General features: G+C 34.6%; 1 protein-coding gene across 11 annotated transcripts in view; it reads left to right on the top strand.

Annotated features, from left to right (window-relative positions):
- SNTG1 (syntrophin gamma 1) overlaps positions 1–25,181 on the top strand; it is a 372,119-nt gene that overhangs the window by 274,033 nt on the left and 72,905 nt on the right. For all 11 annotated transcript variants that reach the window (XM_030012053.1, XM_030012058.1, XM_030012057.1 and 8 more), the window contains one exon: positions 21,832–21,870. In XM_030012053.1, the coding sequence (XP_029867913.1) occupies positions 21,832–21,870 (39 nt within the window). The remainder of the gene's footprint in view (positions 1–21,831; positions 21,871–25,181) is intronic.

Raw genomic sequence — 25,181 nt, 5'->3', positions numbered from 1 at the left:
TTAACATAGGATGTTACCAGCCTGACATTTAAAACCACATCTGTTTCTATGTCACTGTTATTAAGTGATACATATGGCCTCATCTCATATTTACTTACATTTTGGGCAATTTGCTGCATGTCTTATTTTACTAACTTGTTGCCTGTACCTTGTTGACTGAAGAATTGTGGGATATTATATATCCTTTTGGGTGTACTGATCTAGCTGCAAAGAAAACTTAAGTCTTGCCAAAGCCAAACTGTATTGCTGTTACTCCAGTGTGTTTCATCTGCACTTTTATATTGTATCTGAGTTTAAAGGACCATGTCTAGCATGTGGCAGGTCAGGAAAACAGTGCAAGAAAAGAATATTTCTTTGAGAAATATTTCTTCCAGAGTATTTTTTCCAGAATAGTCACCTTATCTGGGAAACCTGTAGCAAGGAACTTCTGTCTTCATAGTTGGAGCATTTGTTGTGACACATTCTGATTGTGGTAACAGCACTCATAATTAAGACATGCACTTTTGCAGTCTTGATTTGGAATATACATTGTAAACTTCAATTAGTCATGATAGCTTTTCAAATTAAATAAAATTGCCTTTCTGTACCAAACTTCTCCCAAATGTTAAATCTATTAATGCTATTTTTAATAATATCTTTCCAGTTTTTCTGTACATTCTATCACAAGTCTTGTAGTATTCAATAATATCTAATAAAAATATTACCATCTGTATTACTATAAATTACCACTATACAGCTCTAAAATACAATTTAAGAGAAACAATGTCTTTAGAGACAATAAAATCAAAAGCCCTTCTTTTTAAATATTTTTCAAACAGAAGAACCACGATTTACCTGTTAAATGTCAGCCTTAAAAAAGAAAGCCATGTTATTGCAGAGAGAATATTTTTTCAGTTTTATATATGATGCTGTCACACAGCAAAAAATTCCCTGCACTTTATCTGACTCAAGCAATTTTGTATGGAGTCAAATTAATTTGTAGCCTTGCACTGGTATTTAAATAAAAGCAAAACATCAGAATATTCAATACATTATTTAATCTATGTAGGATTTATATTAAGCTCTGAGACTCTTTCTCTTCCTTCATTCAATTATTATTGAAGGCTTAAGTTGGCACACTATAATAAAGACTATAATCTGTTTAGTTACAAGACAGTTTGGAGGGATGTCATACTTGCTCTCAACATCCCACACTGGTGAAAGGTAGCAAGGAACCTGTAATTAAGAAAAAAAAAAAAATTCTCTTCACTGATTTAAAGTGGCAAAGAAACGATGACAAGAATAAAGGAAGTAGGAGCAGAGGAGCAGTCTAACTGGGAACGCAGGTAAGCCACTTAGGTTTTTGCAGAGAGGTAGCACATGGAAAAAGAAAGTACTCATTATAAGTTGCCCTTTCCTGCCAAAATGCCAAGCTGCCCTTTCAGTAGCCATTGGAGACTTCCAGCTACTTTAACCTAGTTTTTGTTGTGCAGTAAACTGTTCGATATTCCACAATTGGTTTATTTTAAGCGAGAGTGTGTTGAAAGTGACTTGAATCACAAACTGCTGTTGATTAAACAGCAACTGCGAACTGGGAGGCTAGGCAGTAATAACCTTTCTTTTTATATCCCTCCTCTTTGCTGTCTTAAAAAAAAAACAAAAACAAACATGAATATCTTTATTTGTATTTTAAAGCAAGGTTAGCTTGTTTCACATCCCTTTCCTCTTACTCAGTTTTAAAATATATTTCTAAAAGGTGGCTACATCAAAAGTTTTGTCTTTCTTCAACAACCAATAAAAAAAAAAAAAAAAGTAAAAGTAATTGAAATAGACTCAAAAAGCCATAAAACACCTCAGGGAATACATTATTAGTAGGCTAATGTGTTGAAAGCACTTTCTCCGTTTGGTTGTCTTGCTTCATAAAGTGTCGTAGACATCCAGCGCATTCAGGTAGTGCACAGCTTACATTCGCCTGAGGAAGAGAACGGACTCAAAGGAAGAGGCAGAGAGCTGGGGGAGAAGACAGGAATTTCAGTCATTCTGGGGCAGTTTCAGGAGGTTGGGACAAACAAGCCCAGCTGACAGGGAAATAGGCAAAGCAACAAATGACCACTAGGTAGAATGTGCTGCAGAGGAAATGAGCCCCAAATCCTTCAGACTTGCCATTTCTCTGCTGACAAAACATGTTATGAAAGTCTGTGACAAGATTCTTATCTCCTAAAAATACCTTGCGCAGTTAAGTGGCAGCCGTCTGTGGGGAAAGTCTGAAAAGTCTGAAATTGTGCTGATCACCTATGTGGATATCAACATGATTGCAGGATTGTTTGGGGTTTTTTTTCACCAGTTTGGTTATTTAAGAAAATGAGGCAATTACATACAAAACTTATTTCAAAGACTATCATTGAGGTCGTGAAGTCAGGCTTGAAAAATTGAGAGTGAAACTACCTTGTTTCATTCTCATTTCTCAATGCATCATACTCTGTGACTTACTGCATTGAAGAATTGTTATTTTGAAATGTTATATTGAATTCCTTTGGGGATTTTTACCTTTTTGAACTGTTTATAATGACCATATGAGAGGTTTCTGCTTTTTTTCTTTTTTTTTTAATAATTGTTTCAAAAAATTTTTGCACAATTTTACAAGGTGACCAAAAGGTAGTTTCCTAATTGTACCAATCTGGAACTGTAGTACAGTGAAACAAAGGAAAATTTTCATTACTGCATTTATGGAATCACTTAAGACAACTTTGATCTTAAATAACCCTAACTTACTTAAGAAGTAACATAAAGCACAGCTTCCTTTGACTTCTTTGCAATTGCCTGATTTTCTGCCCTTTCTCATAGTGTTTCAGGTTAGGAATCCTATAAAAGTTATTGTTCATAAATTAAAATATTTAGTTAAAATAGTTTTCTTGAATTAATTTAGGAACTTGCTGGCAAAGAGTGGATAAAAATAGATTTGTTGGGGAATGTAGCTGCCTTAAATATGAGGGGCTTTTTGCTTTTCTGGATTTGTCCCGATTCTTCAATACATATAACTTTGAACTTTGCTAATAAGGGAAACAGAGTTCCCAAAGATGCAGTGTTCTTCATAGAATCCTGAATTTCATCAGGGTTATTTCACCCTGGGAAAAGAACAGTATTAGATCATAGAAGTAAACCCTATCCTTAAGACTAAGGGAAAAAAAGAAGTGCTTTAATGTTACGTGTGTGTGTGTGTGTGTGTATGTATGTACATATACATACAAATATGTACACAGAAAATAAGATTTAATAGGTGTTAAATGTTAAGAAGGAAAAATATATTAAATCCATGAAAAATGTATAAAAATTTTTTTTGTTACTTCATTTCTTTCTGAAATAAAACCTGCAATCCTTTGCTATATGGAATAATGTCTCAGAAGATATTAATCACCTATATTTGATACATATTAAAATGACTTCACATTTTTATATTTGATGCAGGTAATCAATACTTTATTCTCCAATTTTTGTTTTTTTATGAGCCAATTATCAGTTATGCCTGGGTAGTCGTCAAGAGAGCACTTTATGACTAAAGTATACATACTGGTTCCTAAATTCTATTTTGATATGAGATCTACTGTGATAGAAAAGGTAGTCACTAACTTTTAGATATAGAGAATGAGGAAATCATGAAACACTTCTGGAAAGGAGGTAACCAGGTAGTTAAAGAATGCCTGTTCATCTCACCTGTGACTACTTAATAGTTCAGTATCGTAAAATACAACATAAAATGCAACCGAGGAAGAACTTGATGCCTGTTAATCCTTACACCTACTTTTAGCTATATTAGCAGAAAGATGATGGAAGGTCAATGTAGATACACAATTTAGCTCTTTAGCATGATAAATTCCAGTTTTAGTCATGAGGCTACTTTTCGAATCTCATAAGACAAACTTTATTTCCATTTCAAATTACTTATAGGTATTCTGCTACTCTTCCAGCGTGATGCACTGAAACCACATAGAAGATCAGTAAAAAGTATTTTTGTAGCCCATTGTGTCGATAACACACTGACTATTTAAATAACAGGATAAAGTGATTTTTTCTTTAGATCAAATTGTTCAGAGGTAGATTTGAATATGTGCAACTAATCTATGTAGAGGTGATTTATTTGCACGTTTCGTAGGTTTCCTGTTTGTACAGACAAGGAGTCTTAATAAAAAAGCAGAGTAAAATAATATATGTCCAGATTCCAAAAATTTTCATAAGTCTATTGGTGAATGATCACGCAAACTTATGGCAGTTTTCTCTGGGGAAGAATCTGTTACCTGCCAAGCAGAAAATATTATTTTCATTGTGTTTATTTCCTAAGGTAATGAAAAGGATGAAAAACTTCCTATGGTGTGTCAACATGCTGCGGCTTCTCACATAATTCAGCTGATTTAACATTGTCAAAGGAGTTTTAGAAGTTCATCTTTTCTGGTATCTGATTGCCAAGGAGCTAGACTTCTCTTTTTGTAACTACTTTTTTGTAAAAACGTAGGAATTCAATCTAATTTAGCTAAATTAAGTGATCTCACAGAATTGTTAGGTGTTTGTCCCTGAGAAGGCAAGATCCTCTCCACCAAACTCCCTACATAGTCAGTGGATAGAAGAAAATGTCTTTAAGACTTGAAGAAAGTGAACCAGTGCTCCTAACTTAGGCACTTACTTCTATCCCATTAACTATATAAAGAATGTAGACATCTCCAGAGGGTAATTAAATCTCCTTGAATTAAGTACCTACCTCTCCCACTTCTAATAGGAAATGGCAAGACTGTACTTTAGCATAATAGCCTACAGGTAAGAAGAGTCACTGTGACATGAGAGACAGGAGCTCTCTGTGCTACTCAGCCTGCAGGCCTGGTGCCATCTGTCCCACCCCTGGCCAAAGGATGTCCGGAGACAGAGCAGGGCTGAGGCTCTGCTCCCCCTTCCAGAGACTGTTCTCTTTGCTATGCATTGAGCCACATGTCAAATTCATGCCAATGCTGTTTAGCAGGAGGCAGGGCTCTCACCCAGGCTGTATCAGGTAGGATTCATCCAGTAGGAGTATTGCTTAAGTGCAGCAGGTATGTGCTTCTCTCCTTCAGCCTGAGTATGTCTGTATGTCCCATATCGTGAGTGGGTACTCTGGTATTACCTACCATAACCAGACTGGACATGGACACTTCACTACCCATACTACAGTGCAGCTTTTATGTTTGCAGATTTTTTAACCCAACTCAGTTCACTAATCTTGTAAACAGTGCAATCCCCCAAGCAGTTCTTTTAGCACAACTAAAAGGCTGGGAACATAGGCTGGATATACAGGCAGGAAAAGAAAAGTCAGCACAAACTTCTGCAGCCAAGTTTGCCATGAAAGAGAAAGATCAGCAAAAACAGGCCTCATATAGATGTCTTCAACTGAGCAACTGGGGATTTTCTATATTTGTGAATGTTGGAGTCAGATAAGCCTTCTTTAGCCTTTTCCCTTCTTCTGCCTTCTTAGATCTTCCTTTGCAATCCACAAAAGTTTTAAAAACTAATGAGAATGTCTCTCAGGTTTTGAGATCAAATTAAAATCCATGCTTCTTGACATGCTCTCACATCATAGAAGGTGTTTCTTACTATTTTGGAGTGCTGAGGCTTCTTAAGTTGTGGCATAATTATTACTGCAAAACTAGCCCACATTGCTTTGGGGAAGCCAGGTTGATGCAAAATGTGTTTTTTCGTTATGAGCAATGGACTCAGTCATTGCTGAATAAAGGGCGTAAATGAAAATATTCGTAGTTTGCCTTTTCTTGTTTGCCTTCATATTCATTGTGGCTGCAGCTTTCCCTTCCCAGGTGCAGATGTACCTGGGGAAAATAATAGCCTTATTATCATAAAGGGAAAAGACAAGTTTTACTGGACATTTCTTAATATTTCTTCACTGAAATACTAACCTATAGCTGCTGTGTAGATTTAGAAGAACTCCTACGAGTGTCCGTTGTATTGCTTTACTATTCTATTCAGAAAGAAGAAAATACTCCTTTTCTCATATGTGGTACTTATTTTGGGGGAAAATTTTGGATTTTATTGGAAAATGTCCACTGAATTGTGACTATCATTTCAATTAAGACCATTCATGAAGCAAGGTACTGCCAAAGAGACAAAAGGAACTGACATTCAGACACCTCTTTTACTGTTTCAGATTCCCTTTTTGCTGTACTAATGTTATTAGTCACTTCCATGAGGAATTCTGAGGTGTCGCAAAGATTTTTCTCCTCATGAGTTTTCCTGAGGTACTCCAGATGTCTGCAGAGAAACTCTTGAAGTTTGTTATTGTAAGAGGAGTCATAGTAATGCAAATGCAAATAAGAAGCAAATCTTGAAGGACATTAGCTTTATAATTATTAAATATTATACAAGCGAACAATGACTACATAGATGTTTGGGCTTTCAGCAGTGAGCAGTGTCATTCAGCTTTATATATTTTTATATTATGCACTTGCTAGAGGGAGTGAATATATTATTTTTACCACTTGTTTTGTTCTTTGCCAGGCAGGAAAACACAGGCTACTCATAAACTTGTATTTTAATAGTGTATGCATTCTATTTAAATGTTTGCCTCATTTTGTAACAGTAGCATTATTAATTTTAAAGGGTTTTTTTACACCATAAATAGGGTGTTTCACAAGAAGAAATATATTTTTAGGCTGACACAACCTCTGTGGAGTTGTGGAGCTAAACATTCTTTTTCAGTTCCTCTTCAAATAATTGAAAAATTATAGTCTGTATGCATTTTTAACATCAGAATTATTTCCTTTTGCACCAGATTAACATAAATGGATCTTGATATTGCTGTATAAACATAATCTATAAATTTTAAAATACTATAAAAAAAAAATCTAAAAGGCTTTTGACAAGTTTTTTTAAACAGATTATTTTTAGTTATTTGCCTAACGAGATAGTATACCTCTCCTGACTATTTAGCAAAGTATGCCTGCACCTTAGTTAAGCTAGCTACTCTTGCTGCAGTGGTATGGAGATTAGCACAGTCATTTACCAAACAGTAACCATAAATAGCATTTTCATCTCACAATGTAATGAGCAGAAGACAGGAAAATATTATATGCAATTTAAATAAAAAAAAGAATAGTCCCTAGGTTTGTATAGCAACTAGAACTCTCTGAGGCTTGCAGATGGTTCTACCAGTAAATTAAGTTGCCTTTTACATAGCTGAATAGGTTGCAAGCCAAACCTAGCTTAAAGCAATTATGACTGTCTGACCTCTATTTAGTCTTCTGATCCAAAACCCACTTCCCATTTACCTTTGTAAGTTCATAGAACAAATCACAAAAAAATCACAGCTTTGCATTTTATGCTTGCATTTTTTTTAAACCCTAAAGACAGACTCACAGAAGCTTCCCACTTGCTCCTGGTTATAATACCATTCATTCTTTACAATGGAGTGACTTAGAAGGCAGATTGCATCTTGACCAAGTCATCAGCAAATAATAAAAAAATCAACTTGCCACATTACTGGTCTGCGTAGGTCCACTGGCCATGTCATTTTTATCTGATCATACCTACAAGTCTGAGGCATGTTCTTTTGTTTTGAATTTGAATAGACAAGAAACCTTCAGCTCCAGAAACATTAGCCTTTCAGCTTAAAAAAAAAAAATCTTACATTTTTTGTATGTTGGTGTTTTCTATTCTAAGCATTAGAAGACAAGAAAAGTTAATACTAAAAATGGGATTATTTTCAACACCATCACTCTTTTTATCAGTCTGTCACCAGCTTCTTCACAGTTCTTTTTACTGTTTTTCTCTGTTGCTCTGTTTACTACTGTTATTTCAGTAATATTTCCTGTAGAGCACAGGGGAGTCTACCAATACACTTTTACCAGTACTAAAGAACTTTTTTTACATTTTCATTTATGAATAGTTGTATAAACAAAAATCAGTAGATAACCATATTTTCTGTAAGATGCATACTCTATTAGTCCACTGGAAAGAAAAGAAAGTGCAAGAGACATAGCTACATGATGAATCCTTCATTAACCTAAAACAGAGGAAAGAAATAGCAGAGTAGAATTTGTTATTAAGAGTGGGCTCAGGAAGTGTCACATTAATTTGTGGAACCAGAAAGGTGGTAGGACTAGATAAGATTTCCTCATCTGGGAAGGATTAAAGGTGAAAAGAAATAGTTTTGACATACACCGGTGATAACAGAGAGGCCAAGGAAAGGGTTGGTTCACTGCATATTGAAAAGAAAATTATTGGTAGACAATGACAAGAAAGACAAAGTATTGAATGCTCTTTTGGATCAGAATTTACTCAAAAGGTCAGTTGTAAACAGATAATTGTCACCATTTATAAATGTGACACAATCTTGAATAATGTCGGAACACATTAGAGACCAGACAGGGGACTAGTTATACATTAACAAGAAAAGTTTTAAATATACACATTCTCTATAATTCCAACTGTGTCCTAATTAAATTACTCATAAGCTACAAAAGATTAAACTTCTGTTCTAAATCCATTTGCCGAGTACAGAAATTTTCTAAATGAAATAAATAATAGTAAAGTAGAAATGATAAATTTTGTGTGGCTTAGAACACCCAGTGAATATGGTTTCAGGGTAAAAACTGTCTTTATATAGCTGTGACTTCTTTTCATTACTATTTTCTTTCAGTCATGACCAGCTCAAAACTAAATCTTTTGCAAATTGTATTGTATGTGTTAATGCCCACCTAATTATTGCTAAGAACAGTTAGTACTCATAGTGAAAGAGTAATTCTATATTTGATATAGGAATTGCTGCCTTCATTTATCTTCAGGATTTTTTTCTTCTTGGGCTTTGACCTTATACTCTCACAGCAGCCTATGCTTTATGAATAGGCATGATAATATTCAGATGTTTAATTGCTTTTTTCAGTTCCAATTTCTCCAAATAACACACCATTCTGATATATATTACTATTTTAAGTGTTATTCTAATAATGTCAAGTTTATACAGCTAATTCCCACATTGTGACAATATATAACAATGTAACCACATACAATTTTACTCATTACACATCATCTGTTTTTGTTGCAGCCTGACATACGCATTTCACTTATTGTATATTATAGCTTTTGTGTTCTTCTACTCATGCCACTGTCTTCATGGTTCGCTATACTTCTGCTGAGTAATTTGTCTTCTGATTTTTCTTTTAACTCTAGTGCTGTAGTAATTTTCTGAGCATGTGTGTGCCATACCTTTTTCTTTCAGGAAAGATGATGTCCATGATTGATAACTAAAACTTCACTAGAGTAATGAGAGAAGGCATGGTGGAAAAATTAATAATTTGATTAATTTATTCCAATAATTTAAGTGTCATAAGGATGATTCTTCCTTTGATATTGTTTTTTATTGTTGAAACTTAGAGAAATTGACAAATGTTGGTATCTGGAAAAGATGCATTTATTAACTTATGACATCATGTTTTCCTTTGGACTACAAGAACTATTGATATAGCAAAAATCTATACTTTTGACTAAACAATCTCTTTTACTGCTGAAATGCAGTTAGTGAGTTGCTGTTCTGAAATCTATTGACACAGATGCACTTTCAATGAAAGATCTTAAGAATGTTTCTTGAACTTCATATACCCTGTGACAACTCTCACTCATGCAGAAATATGTCATTTTTAAATGGATTTGAAATTTGTTTTACCTTTTTTTTGTTCTCTGTCAAAAAATTATTTTCAAAGATGATAGTTAGCCAAGTATAATACAGTAAAATTCAATAAAAGTTCATAGCTTTCTCATAAGCAAGTCTGAAATGCACATTAAAGCAAAAGTCATCTTTAAATTTACTTGTAGTAGCCTCAGTGCTTGTCTTTTAGTCATTTCTAATGCCAAGAAATTGGTAATTCATGAGAGGTTGGGGAAAATTATGTTGATTCTTAAGTATTAAAAACTCTTCCTGTTTGAGGATTACAAGGTCATATCCAAGGCAAGAAAAATATACCATCTATTACTACTACCTCAAGTTAACATTATTGTCAAAATTGAAACAGTCCTCAATTGTAGTTCAGTATTTAACACACTTAAAAAAAGAAAAAAAAAAAAGTCTGAGCTTGAAAATTAATTGGTTTCTGCAAAAAATTTTACCCTATTCTTCTTGGTACTTTGTCATATTCTACCCCTTGGCCTGCCTTTCAGCCATGGTCCCACAGATACACAGCTCTTTACACTTGTATATGATCATATTGCTCAGTATTTGAGCATTCCTTTTCAGAAATACCAGATGATACTTGAGAAAACCCTTATTTACGAGGGCTTTTGCTTAGTATTCTATAATAAATTCTTAGTTATATGGTGAAATTGGAGATAAGTAGAAGGAACTGCATTCTTAAGAAGGGAACTAAATTCAAGACTTTTCAAGCTAATGACTCAGCAGCTTGTTAAGAGAAAGAAGGTTAAGGAGACTCCAGTCTTTCCTACTTACAGCAATGCAGAAGCTTTATTGCAAAAGTGTTTCTCATTGAAAACCAGCTCAGAGTATAATACAGTGCTAGAGTGAGTCTGTGATTAATCTGAATGCAGAGTACAGTGAGCCCCATTGTGTATAAGGAGGGACGAGAAGTATTTTACAAAATATGAGGACATGACCTTTAAATACAAAAGTACTACAGAGTAACTTTGTAGTGTTTCAAGTGAAATTTAAAATTATTAGTTATACAGGTGAATGGTAAGCTTTCAGCAGAAACAAGTACTGAAAAACTAAGGGGTTTATACCTATCTCACAGCGACATATGAAAATATTTAATTAATTTTTTTAGTATCAAATTTAGCAATTGTTTTAATACCTAGTTCATTATCATGTGAACCTAATGTCTCAACAACTATTTCATATTATGTCAACCAAATTATTTAAGTAACCAGCTGATATTTTTAGCTTGCTCACAAGCAGTTTGTTATCTGGTTCTGTCGGCCAAATTGTCTCATAAATATTGCTGTTCTTCCTGGGAGCTCCAAGAGAATAAAAGTGTGTAATTCTTTTAGACAGAAAAAGTGAAATGTGACACAATACAACAAAGACTAGGTGTTCCTATAATTTTATTTTTAATCCACTCAAACTCAGGTAAACAAACTTGGGTTTGTGGTGGGGTGGAGGAAGATATAATACCTGTAAGGACTACAGAAAACCTCTTTAGCTTCATTGCCTTAGGTAAAGGTATTTGTCTATGCCACTGGCAACTGGCCAATTTATTGAACTTTGCCAGCAGAAATTCATTTAGACCAAGATGCTATGGTATAAGTATTAAATGTATTTTAAAAATCACTAGCTACATTTCTACAGGGCATTAGGTTCTGTCAAGAGGGTTAATTGTCTCATGTGTTATATATAATTGTGTAAAATGCCCCATTTCTTCTGCCATTTTACTACCCCCTTTGTCTTATTAAATGCCAGAGTGTGAACTGCAAATGTTGTTATCTCTACCAAGGTGAGGAGTCCTGAAATAATGCAAACCTTGGCAAACTGTGAACTCTTCATGGCCAAGGTCAGAAGCCTGCTGATAGACTGGAAGCATAGGAGCAAAACAGATTTAGCTGCAGTCTTCAACGAGCTGCCTCTCATTCAGTTTCAGCCAAGTCAGAGTGAAAAGACCAGGTTGGCAAGAGGGACCTAAACCGCAAGGAGCCATGTGGCTGAGTAAAGAAGCAACTCAAAAGCTGTGAGTAGGACTTTTAGGGGGAAGGAAAATGAGGAAAGTAATGAACTTCAACAAGTGTACCATATACAGAGCAAACTGATGATTAGAATATGAATTCTGTTATGAGGTATTTTTCTTCCAGCACCTGCTAATGGTGCAAGTGGAAACTTTAGATGGGAACCATCTATACTATAGATGTCTCAATCCAAATCTTAAACTGAATTTGTAGGAGTTATGATTTGAAGTTCCCTTCCCAAAGAAGGCTGAGGAGGGAGGAGGATGCCTCAACTGGAGTGGAGGCTAGTGAAATCTCTTACGAAGTAGGTAGAGAGCTTTGAAAGCTGTCAAACTGAGTGAAATCTGGAATCAGAGAGTGTGGATAAGATTATTGTCAACAAGCCAGGAAGATCCACGATAGCACCTACTGTGAATGAGGAAAACCTGGCTAACAAGAGATTTCTACTTGCACGTCTTCATAGGGAAATGCTCCCTTCTCAGGCAGTGATGCATTATAATGCTGCCCGCAGTAACTGAAGTTTCAAGCCCAATGACAGAGTGGAGAAAAAATAAAATGAAAACCTGGCAGGCTGGAAAAGCTGTGAGATTAATGATCACCCTTCCCATGAGGAAGAGATGTATTGGTCTTGACTGACTCACTCCTGTGTGTGATGAAAAACTCAGTCTAGTGACTGGACCTAACATAGTGGGCAGCCTTCTGTCTCCCAGAAGCTTAAATCTGAGGGATGTTGCCAAAGCCATCTAGCCAAATGACAGTTAACTGGGACTGCTCATTCATACGGGCATGACCGATTTCAGTGTGACTCTAAGCAGATCAAAAGTGACTATGAGACTCTTGGAGGAAGGCTGAAAGGGTCAGGGCTGTTGTAATGTGCTAGTCAATCCTCCTGGTCATGCAGGAGATATGTGTCCTACAGTGCTCGTGTGCAGAAGCAGTGTCACCAAAAAGGGCTTTGGCTTCTTTGACAATAGCATGAACTTGCAAGGAAACACAAGGTGAAATGGAACTGCTTAGCCTGAAGAAAAGAATAATGTTCCAACTTTAGAAAAGCTACACAAAGAGCAGGCAGTTTCTTCTTTGTTTCTGTGATGGATTACATGAGAAGTAATGGGCTTAAACTGCAACCAGAAAGAGTCTGTTTTGATATAAGGAAAACTTCCAATGCTAAGTAGAGCTGTACTTGCTAATAGGTTGACTCATAAGGCATTGAGAGTGTCATCATTGCATGACGGTACAAATGGGTTGGGCAGACAGCTTTGATCTATTAAGTTGCTTTTCAGCCATGATTGTATTCTTTTGTATTATCATAGAATGAACATATTCATATCAGTGCTTGCAACTGCATTTAGAAATACTACGATAAGACAAACTAGGGCTGCCATTAGACTAAAGTATTTCCTCCATTTCTTTGGCATTCTGTGAAAACTTCTGAAAGTAAATACTATATAAGAGATATTATGTTGTCTAAATGTTATGTTGTAATGAAATTGTAAGTGAAAAGTAAAATTGGAATTGGAGTTATGTACATTATTTAATTTCCTTGAGAAATCAAAGTGTAGAATCTGATGTTTTAAACCAAGAAAGACATATAGATCAATTCTTAGCATTTTAATAATCTGGTTTCTGCTGGAAGAATGACATGGGGTTGCTTATTCTGCAGTAATAACTGGTGGACAGAGGGGCTAAGAGCTGCAGACCTGTTAGTCAACCATCTAAACCAGATAATCAACCATCTGATTGATTATTTGCATTTAGGTAATTATTCCTGTTGAAACCCATCCTTGTTAAATACCAATCTCATCACCTCAAATGCTGTGTCACTCTAACACTAGGTACATACAGTACATATTCATTTTTAAATTTGATTTTTCCTTCATGACTTTAACTCCCTTATTAGCTGCTATGAATTACTAAAATTATAACATACTTTCCAAATGACAAAAACACCCATCTTTGGTTCTTTTCTATATGCATATTGTCTTGTTTGTCATCATCCAAGTTTCATAACAAGCACAAATATTATAATGTACTAAATAAATGTCAGTCTTGCATACTACATTTACCCTTGTAAATATAACAGCTTTGAAAAAAATTATTCCACTTCCCCCAAAAATTCTGACTAGATCAATGACATTTCTTAATCGTATCTAGCACACTTGTTTAATAAGATTACTTTCTTCTTCAACAGTTTGTATATGCAAGCATTTGTCATGGGTGTTTGTACAGACAGGTGTATATTATTGCCATGATTTTGTGAACAAGAGTGATCCAGGGTTTTCTTCACTGTGCTCTTACTTCAAAATCTAGTTCTTTCCTTTGCCTTAACCTCGTTCTTTTGACAAGTGCAGATATCTTGAAGCTCTGGGGTATTGATGTTTTGATCTAGTAATGTGTTGAGGATGTAACTGCTTTTTTGCATTTTGTCATCTACTAAACCAGTCATTATGACCTGCTACTCCTACCACATTCTGAACTTTAAATGTTATTTTGCTGTGTTGTCAGTCAAACTAAATCAAATTATAATAACTCAAGCATACTATTCTAAACTAACTTATGAAGTTTGGAAGTTTAGGATCCCACAATAAGTCAATGATAGTCTGTGGAAACAAATTGTAGATTTCTAGTGCCAAGCATTATCTTCCAACTATTAAACTTGTTTCCCTGTTGTATCTTTCTTATAGCAGTGAGAGTTTGGAAAGTTTAGAATTTCTTTTATTTAATTATTAACTTAAATCCTAATCACTATTGTATAGAGGAAGGATATAGCAACAGCTAAGTAAAACATTATTGAAAAATAGGGTGGAATTTCAATAAAACTTTCATTGAATGTTGAGAATTCAGAGAAAAATAATAAAATATGTATTCTGGAGGGCTCTGATAGCTTATAGAGTCTAGTATTTCCAGCTATAGAAGATATATAAGGTTTATATTGAAAGTATTTTGAATACAAGTGACTTAGAATTCATAATTTAAAAAAAGATTAGCTAGGGGAATCTGGAATAGTTATATTTCAGATGGAAGTCCCTGATATCTTCAAAGGAAGACTGGATTGATAGTTGCTAGGTACACTACATCTTTACTTGGGAATCTATGTATGTTTTCTTAACAAGAAGTAAAATGGATTTGAATACCTATGAAGTATTCAGATGGATTTCCATTGCAAACGCTTTTCCTTTGGTGAATAGTAGAATTGTTTTAAATTACAAATGAAAGAGGTACTCAAGAGGAATATATTTCACTATTTTGTGAGTAGATGTTTTACTGATGATTACCCACAACAGCTTTTTTACTCTTAGTGTGATTGATACTGCAGTAATCATACTCCAATGAGCAAACACTGTTATGATATAAACCACAATTATCGAGTTGCATTTCATTATCTGAAGCAATGATTCTTGTATCTCCTTCTGGGTCATTTTTTTTTCATATTTTTTTAAATTCTTATTGTTCACAGTCTTTCTAGTAAATCTTCAGTAGAGTGACATATGTTTCTCACTTTCAGATGGGACCATAATAGCTTTTTCAGGCACTGGCTTTCCGTGTTACCATTGTCTGTTTAATAATATGCATGTTGCTGCTGTTATTTTAATTATGGAGAGTCACTGTTGTGAAACTGTGTTGTTTTTAATACAAGTGTCTTCTTTAAAGAAGCACAATAGCAATATTGTCATTAAGGTAATGTCCAGATTTAGGAATAGGTGTTAAATATTGCAGGATTAAATGAAGTCAGTCATCTGTTAAGTGAACCTTTTTTTTTTAATTTAAGTAAAAGTAATTGCGGTTCTATTACTGGAACATCACAGATGTGTGAAGACTAGGTTTTGTGCTTTTGCCCTGAAGACTCCCACTATACTTTCATGTAATAGGCACAAATCTGGTATTTCTTTGTAATATCCATCCATGACTTCTATGCTGGTAGTGTTCAATGCATCACTGATTCCTTTTGAGTGAGAAAGCAAATGAAAGAAGTTTGATGGAATGCAGGTTTGCAGTCATAGTTCAGATGGCCATTTGTCCTTCGATAGTGCTCTTACATGCCATAAATTGATAATAACTCTTAATATACAAATCTTTTCTTTCCATACATCAGTTCAAGACCTCTGTTAGTAATGGTTCATATTCAACTGATTTGTTTTTTGGGGGAGCATTCCTGAGTCTTACCAGCTATCTTTTGTTGTCTCCAAAAGTATTTATCAAATATCTGCATGTATGGGAGCTCACCAAAACATGCAAGTTCTCTCTATACTTCGTACAACTGGCTAATACAGGGGCAGTCAGTACAAGAATTTAAAAGGAAGAGTGTAGAATTATAGGACTGTTTTCCAGATGAGACCTCAATACTATCTCAGGCCTTTCTTCCTGTACTTATATGTAGGATTCAAAGGACAACTTTCAGTTTCCAGATGGATTAAGGTCATCCATGAGAACTTTAAGTGCTAATATTGAACCAGAACAAAGTTCCATCTAGTCCTGTGTCTGGCGATGGCAAAAGTACATTTATATTTCCCTTTGTCTTTCCAGCCAGCTGCTACTTTGGGACTTCTTCAGTCAGCTGATAAGGGACTTCCTGAATTATGCCTACTGTGTCTTAATTGTTTATACTCTTTAAAAGTATTTTATCTCCTTTTGTAATTTTTTTGGCTCCTAAGAGAGATTTTATAACATTTATTATATAAGTTGAAACATAGATCATCTTGTTTCTCACTTTTGTTCTCATCTAGAAACCATAGTGAGAATGATTCAGCCTACAGGGATCTATAGGAACATACTCTAAAGCAGAGGTCATGTTTATGCTTATGCATTATTCGGTGTTGTACCAAGACTTTCCTCTATATAATAGTGTTCATATATTCTGTTTTTTCCATTTCTTCCTTCAAGGAACTTGATGCTGAGTTCATTCAGGCTGAGCTCATTTGCAATCCAGTGCATCTAGTCTTGAGAAAAATCCGAGTTAGGCATCAAAATGCTAGAAATCATGGCAGTATTCCCAATCTGTCTATTCTTTGAACCATTTAGCTGGTAAAATGCGATCAGCAGATGATAGAGAATGGCATCATCCCTGGTAGGTCAGGAAGCAGAGATAAATGTTGCATTAAATAGTTTCTGTGTTCCCATATTTTCCAGAACACATTGACAGATCACTTTGCATATTGTAGCTTATATGGATTTTCAGCCTAAACTCTAAAATCTACTACAGCTTGTAAAACCAGCATCAGGAGTTCCTAGATTCAGTCTATAGGCAGTTATACATATATTTGAATGTATTCACCAATGTATGATGCATTTTGTGTGAACTGTTGCATGCTTCTTTCAAATTTTCTCTGATTCCCTGCTTTTTTTCAATACACCTGTACTCTTGGATAACAAAATTTCACAACCTTACCACAATTTACTGATCACATTGATCAAACAAAAGCCTAGCAAGGACAGAAAATAAGACTAAACAACTAATAATTCCAAATGTTAGTTATAGTTATATACTCTTTCCTACTCATTCATTAACATAAGATTATCACAGCATGGATTCATGTTTTTTTCCAAAGTGCTCCAAATGGTAATGATCTTGCTACCTGGATGCAATCACTTAACATCCCAATGGAATGAACTGTATTGTTGCTTTAATGCATGAGATAAAGTTAAGAACTATTTAATGAATTTACATTCTTGTCAAGCTATTATATTTTAATTAGCTGTTAATGAATGTAAATCAGCAGTTATGTAGTGCAAACAATTGCTGAAGAAGGCTACAGAGTATAAATTGTTTGGGGTAATCCAGATATACGTCCCACATAAATTAAAATAATAAAAGGTTCTTTTTTAATTGGAAAATTTCTGATAAGCAATGAGACCTGCAAAGTTACATGACATCTACCGGCTGCAAGAAAATGATAGATCAAATCATACGTGAAAGTGTGGGAGAATCTGATCTATTGTCTAAGTCAATAAAATACTGAGCAGGGGCTGGTGCCCACTCATTCCAAATGTTGCCCTTCAGCCTTGGCTGTTCCTGTAGGTACTCTGAGGAAATGGTCTCTGTCAAGCACTCTGTCCTGACAACACCTACTATATTACTGCTTCTTGCAGAGGACCAGTTGTGATACCTGAGGCACACACTGTCATTAATTTTTCCCAGTATCACATTAGAACTGTGAGCCTCTCATTTACAGTACAGTTTTTCAGGAAATAAGATTAAAGCAAGCATGGGACACATAGAGTTTTCAAACATATGATTGCTTCTATTCAAATTTTTGAGAATTTGAAAAAAACCTGGAATCAGTGCCCTTATTTCTAGATCATACTGTCCTTAAGAGTCCCTAGGGTGGTATGTGCTCATCGAAAGGCACGTTTCCTCATCATCTCATGAGGATCCTGTGATTACATTGGAATAGCAAACTTCATTAAAATAACTGGGTAAAAAAGGTCAAACAAACCCCCAATAAATAGCAGTTTTGAGATTACACTTTAAAATCCTCTTATGGAAACTGAAAATAGTTATTGCAGTGCTATTTGCTCAAAGAAGGTCTGAAATAGTATCTCTCAGAGATAGATCTCTCAGAGGAGTGAACAACTTGGTTCAGTTTCAACTGACTGTGAAAGTTTAAAACCCAGTTTTCGTGAGCTTAATCAGCTGCATTCCAGCAGACCAGATGGCAACAATAATGGGGTACAATTCATACAATAAGATAATAGTATGGTAGGGTATTTTTCCATATTACTGCTTCTCTGGCATGAAGACTCCTAAATAAAATAAAATAAAATAAAATAAAATAAAATAAAATAAATTAAAAAAAAAAAAGTCATAGTCGTTGTGGACACTTGAAGCCAAAGCCTGCACATCTGCTCACCCTGCTGAGGAGTGATGTGCTCCATGTTCTTATTTGTTTCTTCTGCAGAGCGGGCACAGCCATCACTATCCATCTGTGGTGGCAATATGTAGTGCACAAAATTAACTGAATTTGGCCATGGTTCATTCTTCTCTATGTCTCACTTCATATCATCTCCCTGTCCAGTATTCTTCATGGCTATGATGTCCTAACATATTTGGCCAGCTGAATTTTTGGAACGTATCTAGTCATATATGTTTGTCCCCTTATCACAATCAATTATGCTTCAAACCATTCATCTATGATAGCTCCTGCTAAAATCTATTCTTCCATTATTGGTCTCCTATCAGCATCACTTGCCTATTTACTAGTCAGATGCAACATACTGCAGAGACCTTATTTTTGACGCCTTCTTCCTCCTTCTACAATTAGGTGATCACCAAATCCCAAACTACTTTCTCTATGGTGTCCTTAGATTTTTTTTTTCTAATTTGCATTCACAGAAGTTGAACCAGAATAGAGTTTCACCCCTCAGCACCTGTTTTTTGAACGTGAAATAGAAGCAGGTAATTCTTGCTAGCTTCAATTCAGTTTTCATAATGCTTCCTCTATCTTTGCCTTGAGAACAGAATTAGTTTACTAGCTTCTTCTTTTGTCTGCTTTTGTGCCACTCCTGATTTTTTATTGCTCTGGATAAACACAACTTTCTAAAGAATGTTCTTAGAGCGCCTGCCTTTCTTTCTTAGTGCAGTATCATTGCTAGGGTGTTTCATCTAAAAATATTATGAGCATATATTTTTGCAGTGTATTGCACTGGTGTCCTCTGATGAAAACAAATGTTATTCATTTGCATCAGTGGCATAGTGTTGTGTGCTGTGATAATGCTTAATAAATAATAACATTACAATGAGTTCAGTAACGTTATGGAAGACTGAAGGAACATTTCTCTTTTAGATAATCTATCAATTAACAGAAGATTTTTTTTTTCTCTTTTCATTTACGAAAAATGTTTACATTTAGACTTTGATTCTTAAGGATTGGTGAATCTGGATCATCTGTAGATTAAATTTTACTCAGTGTATTTTGTAACATGCTGCGAAGAACAATGTTGGCTAATGTTTTTCTTTCCATATTCTTAAGACAGTGTATCTCAATCTTAAAGATCAGTGACTTCTACTGCCTAATTGTAGTATTTTTTTGGTTTTCATGTAACGTCCAATATTTATGCATGTTAATGATAAACATTTAGGGTGTTCCTAAAACTAATCACACTTAACAATTTTTACTTCCAGGTAGAACTGAACACCTATAATGCAGTTTGCAAACTATAACATAATTAAAAACAATGCATTTCAAGAAATCATCACCATATTATCTGAAAGATAAACATGATTGTTTTAATTCATCAGAGTAACAACAGTTAAAACAACTATGTGATGTAGGTGCTTAGATCATACTTTAAAAAATGAGCTGGAAATTTGTGACTGAAAAAATGATGTTTGGATTGTGCATTTACATTTCCCAGAAACATTTAAAAGTACACAAGGCTACTAATGTACCTTATTTCTGTTTAAAAATTTAATCTCTATATATGAAGTAAACAAAAATACTATCAAAGTATTTCACATGTAACTCACTTGCTGCTAAGGAGATATTTTCAGTATTTTGTTTAGAATTGTAAAGTCTCTTTTTCTTGACAGTGTTCTTTCATAACTTAAATTTTGCATGGTATTGGCTGTAGTCTTTGCTTAAACTAGAAGGAAATACACAGTTTTGACAAGGATTTTAATAGCGCCTCCTAACACAAACAGGGATTTATCATGCTGGAGTATTTCATGTCAGATTTAGGAATAAATCCCAAAAGTCGTGAAATCTCTGTGTTTCTGTCAAAAAACTGTGGTTTTCATCCACCTTTTCTTTTAAGAAATCGTGTGCTTTCATTTTATTTTAATACGTTGTCCACCAAATGTCCTAGCTCCTCTAATGCTTCCCCTTAACTTAACTGAAGAAAGGAGGAAACTGAAGCTGATGTACATGCAAGAAGGGAGGGTGGAAATGACACTTTTGCTTCAGGATACATTTGAAAACCAACTGAAATGGCTTGCCAGCATTGTCTTAACAGTGAGAATTATCCTTTGATAGCGAAACTGTGGGATGTCCGTGACAGACTTGCAGACTTGCTCAGTATTTGTATGAAGAATACAAAGAGGTTACCACTGCAGCAATCAAGTCTGCAAAACACAGTGCCACTCACATCTCTGCATATAATTGTTTAGAGATGATGCTGTAAACACTGGAGGAAATTCAGTGGTGATTCTTCTTTTCCTCTAAAAAGATGTCATACCTTTGGTTGAAGCAGTGTAAATGTTACACTGTGGTTTCAGGGCTTTCAGGGCTATACAACTGATTCCTAGTTGACAATGTCTTTAATTTAAAGACATGTTTTACTCATTTAGCTACAAAAGCAATTGTGAAAAGTTAACATAAGACAGCAAAAAATAAATTCTAGGTATTATGTATCTGTCATGAATGCACATGGTAGATTTACTAGGTTTGCTCAAAAGCTTTCAGGGCTTACGCTTAAAATAAAAAAGAACATTTTTTGTTCTACTAATGGCAGGAATGGTTATGTTACACACTTAATTCTCCTTGTATTGGACACTTTGTATCAGAAAGCTGGCAATGTTTATTTACATGGAGTCAATGTTTTGCAGGGCTAAATACAAACTCCTCATGAATTAGGTGTGTCAGACTGGTTTTCTCTTTAATTTTTACCTAGGGGTATTGTTGAATGTTTTAAGAAAAAATTATTTGAACAATTATCAAAACTGATTTTGCACACCTGATATTGCACCTGAGATACAAGGGTAGAGTAAGGAATGTTTCAAAGACTATTCCAGCCCAATTTTCAATCATTCTTTAAGGAAAGGAATTTGCTTAAAGCTTGATGACTTTGGTGGATGGCAGTAAGTTGTTAAATACTCTAGTTTATGTTATAGCTTCTAATCAGAAAAAAAGTAAAAGATGTAGTGTTGTAGAATTCAGAAATAATTTTGCATATATTCTTCTTTCCTGTATTCTGAACAGCAGAATGAACCACACAGTGACCACAGAAATGTCCTATTATTCACATGAGCTTGTCAAATATTTCAGGAGGTTTTTCTTTTTTTTTTTAAATACTTTACTGCAGGAGGTTTTCTTTTTTTTTTTTTTTTTTTTTAAATACGTAATTTGGAAGGGAGTGTCTGATATATGTCTCTAAAATCCAACTTGGTTTTTTTTTTCCTTAGAATGACTTAGTATTAATCTATTTCTTTATTCATTTTTATAGATAAAAAAAATCAACAGGAATTTTCCCGTAAACCAGCAGGTAAGAAGAAGAAAATTTGGGCTTGTTTCATTTATAATTCTCATTTCAACTCTATTTAATTGTGTGGTAGCTGTGCATTATTGTAGCTCAAGAATTCTCAGTAGATTTTCTTTAAAGAGTACCTTGCTGCCTCAAAATAGGTATTTTTTTCCTAAAGCCAAAGGGAACTGGAGTGTTTTGTCAAAGTAAGATCATGCCTAAACTTTTCAAATTAACCTGTTTAATGCATATATATGTATATATATATAAAAGTTTTCTTCAGATTGCATCTTACCCATTTTACTATAAAAGGGGAAGTGGAATTGTTATGCTTTACAGAATTAGCCAGTATCAGTCAATGTTCTAAAATTCTAAAAGTGTATTAATTTTATTATCCAAATGAAAGCACAAAAAATAATATTTGCACAAAGTTATGAAGCAGGCTGGTAGCAGAATTTGGAACAAACTGCATCATCTGACTGTATCCAAATTCATCCATTGGCAGTCTCATATTACTGGAAGGCACTGCAATGTCTTAAAGAAAGGGAGTAAGATTCCTTGAATAGAGATGGTTTCTTGCAAAATGCATCACGAGCACAATTGTTGCTTTTCTCTACAGCTGTGTATCAGGTGATTGGGTCCATGGGTCGAAGGGATAGAGCTGTGTCTCTTGAGAAATCTCTTCTTTCCACAATTTTTTTTTTCTTTAAAGAAGCAAACCTACAGGCAGCTCGAAGTTAAAGGCTGAAATTCTGAGATTCTAGTTGCTAGAGACCATAGTAAGAATGGACAATAGCCACACCTCCTCAAAAGGGTCAGCATATATTTTAGAAAACTGTGTAAACAAAGCATGAGTAAAAATATTTAGGGTAAAGCTCAGTACACTGTAAAGTGATCAAATATTAATTTGGAACATAGTCTGTTCCCATACCACAGTAATGCCATTAATTGTTCTGTGATATAGCACAACAACAGTTGAAACTATGACAAGTTTGTGGTGGGCTACTTATCACAGAGTACACATCTAGTAAGTTAAACCAGTGCATGTATTGTATATCACAACTATTACATAATGGGGATTTCTTTTTAAGAAACTTGTAATAAGGGGAAACAGAGAAATCTGATTCATCAGAAGGAACAAATTACTTCCTCATAGGAGAGAAGTATCTGTAGGACTGAGCTGTAAATTTGCCTTCAAGAGGACAGATTTGAGGAAGAATAGTGCTTTCACCTCCCTTACACCACATCTTCCACCAGTCAACATATTTCTCAGTTCCCTGTCTCTGGTCCAACTTTATTCATATGGAATTATTAATATGGGATTGTGCTTAGTGTAACTCACAAAGGAGGGTGTATTACTATTTTATTTGCTGCTATCTTCATGAGAAGGTCCACAAATCATAATAAATGAATGAATGATGATGATAATAATAGTAGTAATAATAACAATAGCAACTGTATGGGTATGTATAAATGAAGTTACAATAAATAAAACATAATAAACAATTAGGAACATTTTTATTTGCCCTTGATTCTCAATTCTTCATCTGCCCTACAAGTACTCAGATTTTTAGATACTTTTATCTCACTCTTGCCTCCTGAAGTCACAGAAAGGGAGTGGTTTGTCACATTCAGCAATTGAAGATGACGCTTGCATTTGGGCATTTTCAGAACAGTTTCTATAACAGCAGTTGCTGGCAGTGGCAAAGAAATGCTTCTGTCTCAAAAGAAGGAAGGACGAAATGCCTAGTAGACAACTAATAGTTAACTAGCTCCATTCTCACTCTTATGATTTACTGTGAACTTACCTCTTTGCTTTTATTACTGTGAAAAAAGACAACAAAAATATGAACAACAATTATTATGTCTCACCAGGCTAACATTAATTCAGTGATCTCTGCTGTTTTGGCATGTGTGGTCAGTAAGGCATTTTCCTTTTCATAAGATTTCAAGTGGAAAGCAAAAATAACTTTCTTGGCTTGAATAGCTTGTTGGTCATGTTATCTGTTAGGGCAGCCTGCAATTAATGCGTTTTTCTCTCATCAGCATCAGTCACTGTATTCCAAAGGAATTACCATGGATCATTTCAAGAAAGTCAGCAAAAAGATCAAACTGAAAAGAGAGAGGCCAATTTGATGGGCAGTGAGACTGATAATGTCTCACTGCCCATCAAATACTGGAAAACAAAAAGTTTTATTGATCTGTGAATGTTCTGAAATTTTAGGGAACATTAATTTCAAAACGAGACTCCCTTTTGGGTTTACCTTATGTAAAGAGTGTTGGGCGTTTTTATTGTAGAAGGAGCTAGGAGATATCACCTAATTTAAGTCGAATAAGGTATTTCTGAGAAGAGTCAGAAAAGACTACACAGATGTAAGGTTAATTTCTGTCTTCTGATATGCAGCAGACATTAAGATGATATGCAGGGAAGGAACAAGCCGTTTTACTTGTTACATTAACACATCATTATTTATCTGAATATTAAATTATCATCTTGAATACTTTTGTCATTTTGACATTTATTTTAATATAATACATTTTTGTCTAAGAGGTTGAATAGCTAGTTTTAACTTCTTTCTGCAATCACATCATGAACTTGAACTCTGAAACCAATCTGATTGGGATTTTACTTCAAGATTTTTTCTTACAATATATTTTGCCTAAAATGATTAGTCCAAACTACAGGCAGGTTATCTGTTTAGGATGGAAATGCCTCTATGTCTTATTATGTGCCCTATGCATCTTATTCAATAAAAAGCAGTAATAAGACAAACTCTGACAGTTTCTAAGCACTTATAATGAAATGTTTTCAAAGTCAGTTTATTGAAAAACATCTATTGACTAAGAATTTTTAGAGTACTATCTTTAGTCAGTGCAGGTGGAAAAGGTTTGTATGATCACGTGGCTTTTCAGTTCTCCCTCAGTGACAAAATTTCTACAGTATATTTTACATTTCTTCCCTGTATATCTAAAAGATTCCTGATAAATACCAATATGTTTCAGTATTTAACCTTTTGTCTCAAACGTCCTCCTTTTGCTAAATATCCAGTTACTAAGAAGATTAATATCTTTCTCACACTTAGCTATTACTAATATCAAAAATGCATGTGAAGGTTTTGATTTTATGCCTTTGTCTATCTAAGCAAGATTTCCCATAGAATTTTCCATCAACAGTGGCAACATTGCAAGTTAATCTTTCAACTTCTGTCTCCATCCTATTATGCTTAATAAAGCTCCAAACCTCATACTTAATTTCACTTAACGAGTACCCATGGGGTGTTTTATGAGCACTAGCAGTGTAATTGAAGATTATTTTCAGTTAGAATTTTTTT

The sequence above is a fragment of the Aquila chrysaetos genome, chromosome 4 (genome assembly GCF_900496995.4).
Source record: "Aquila chrysaetos chrysaetos chromosome 4, bAquChr1.4, whole genome shotgun sequence".
Classification (NCBI taxonomy): Eukaryota; Metazoa; Chordata; class Aves; order Accipitriformes; family Accipitridae; genus Aquila; species Aquila chrysaetos.
Note: the sequence above shows the minus strand (reverse complement) of the source record. Positions and strands in the feature narration are given on the sequence as shown.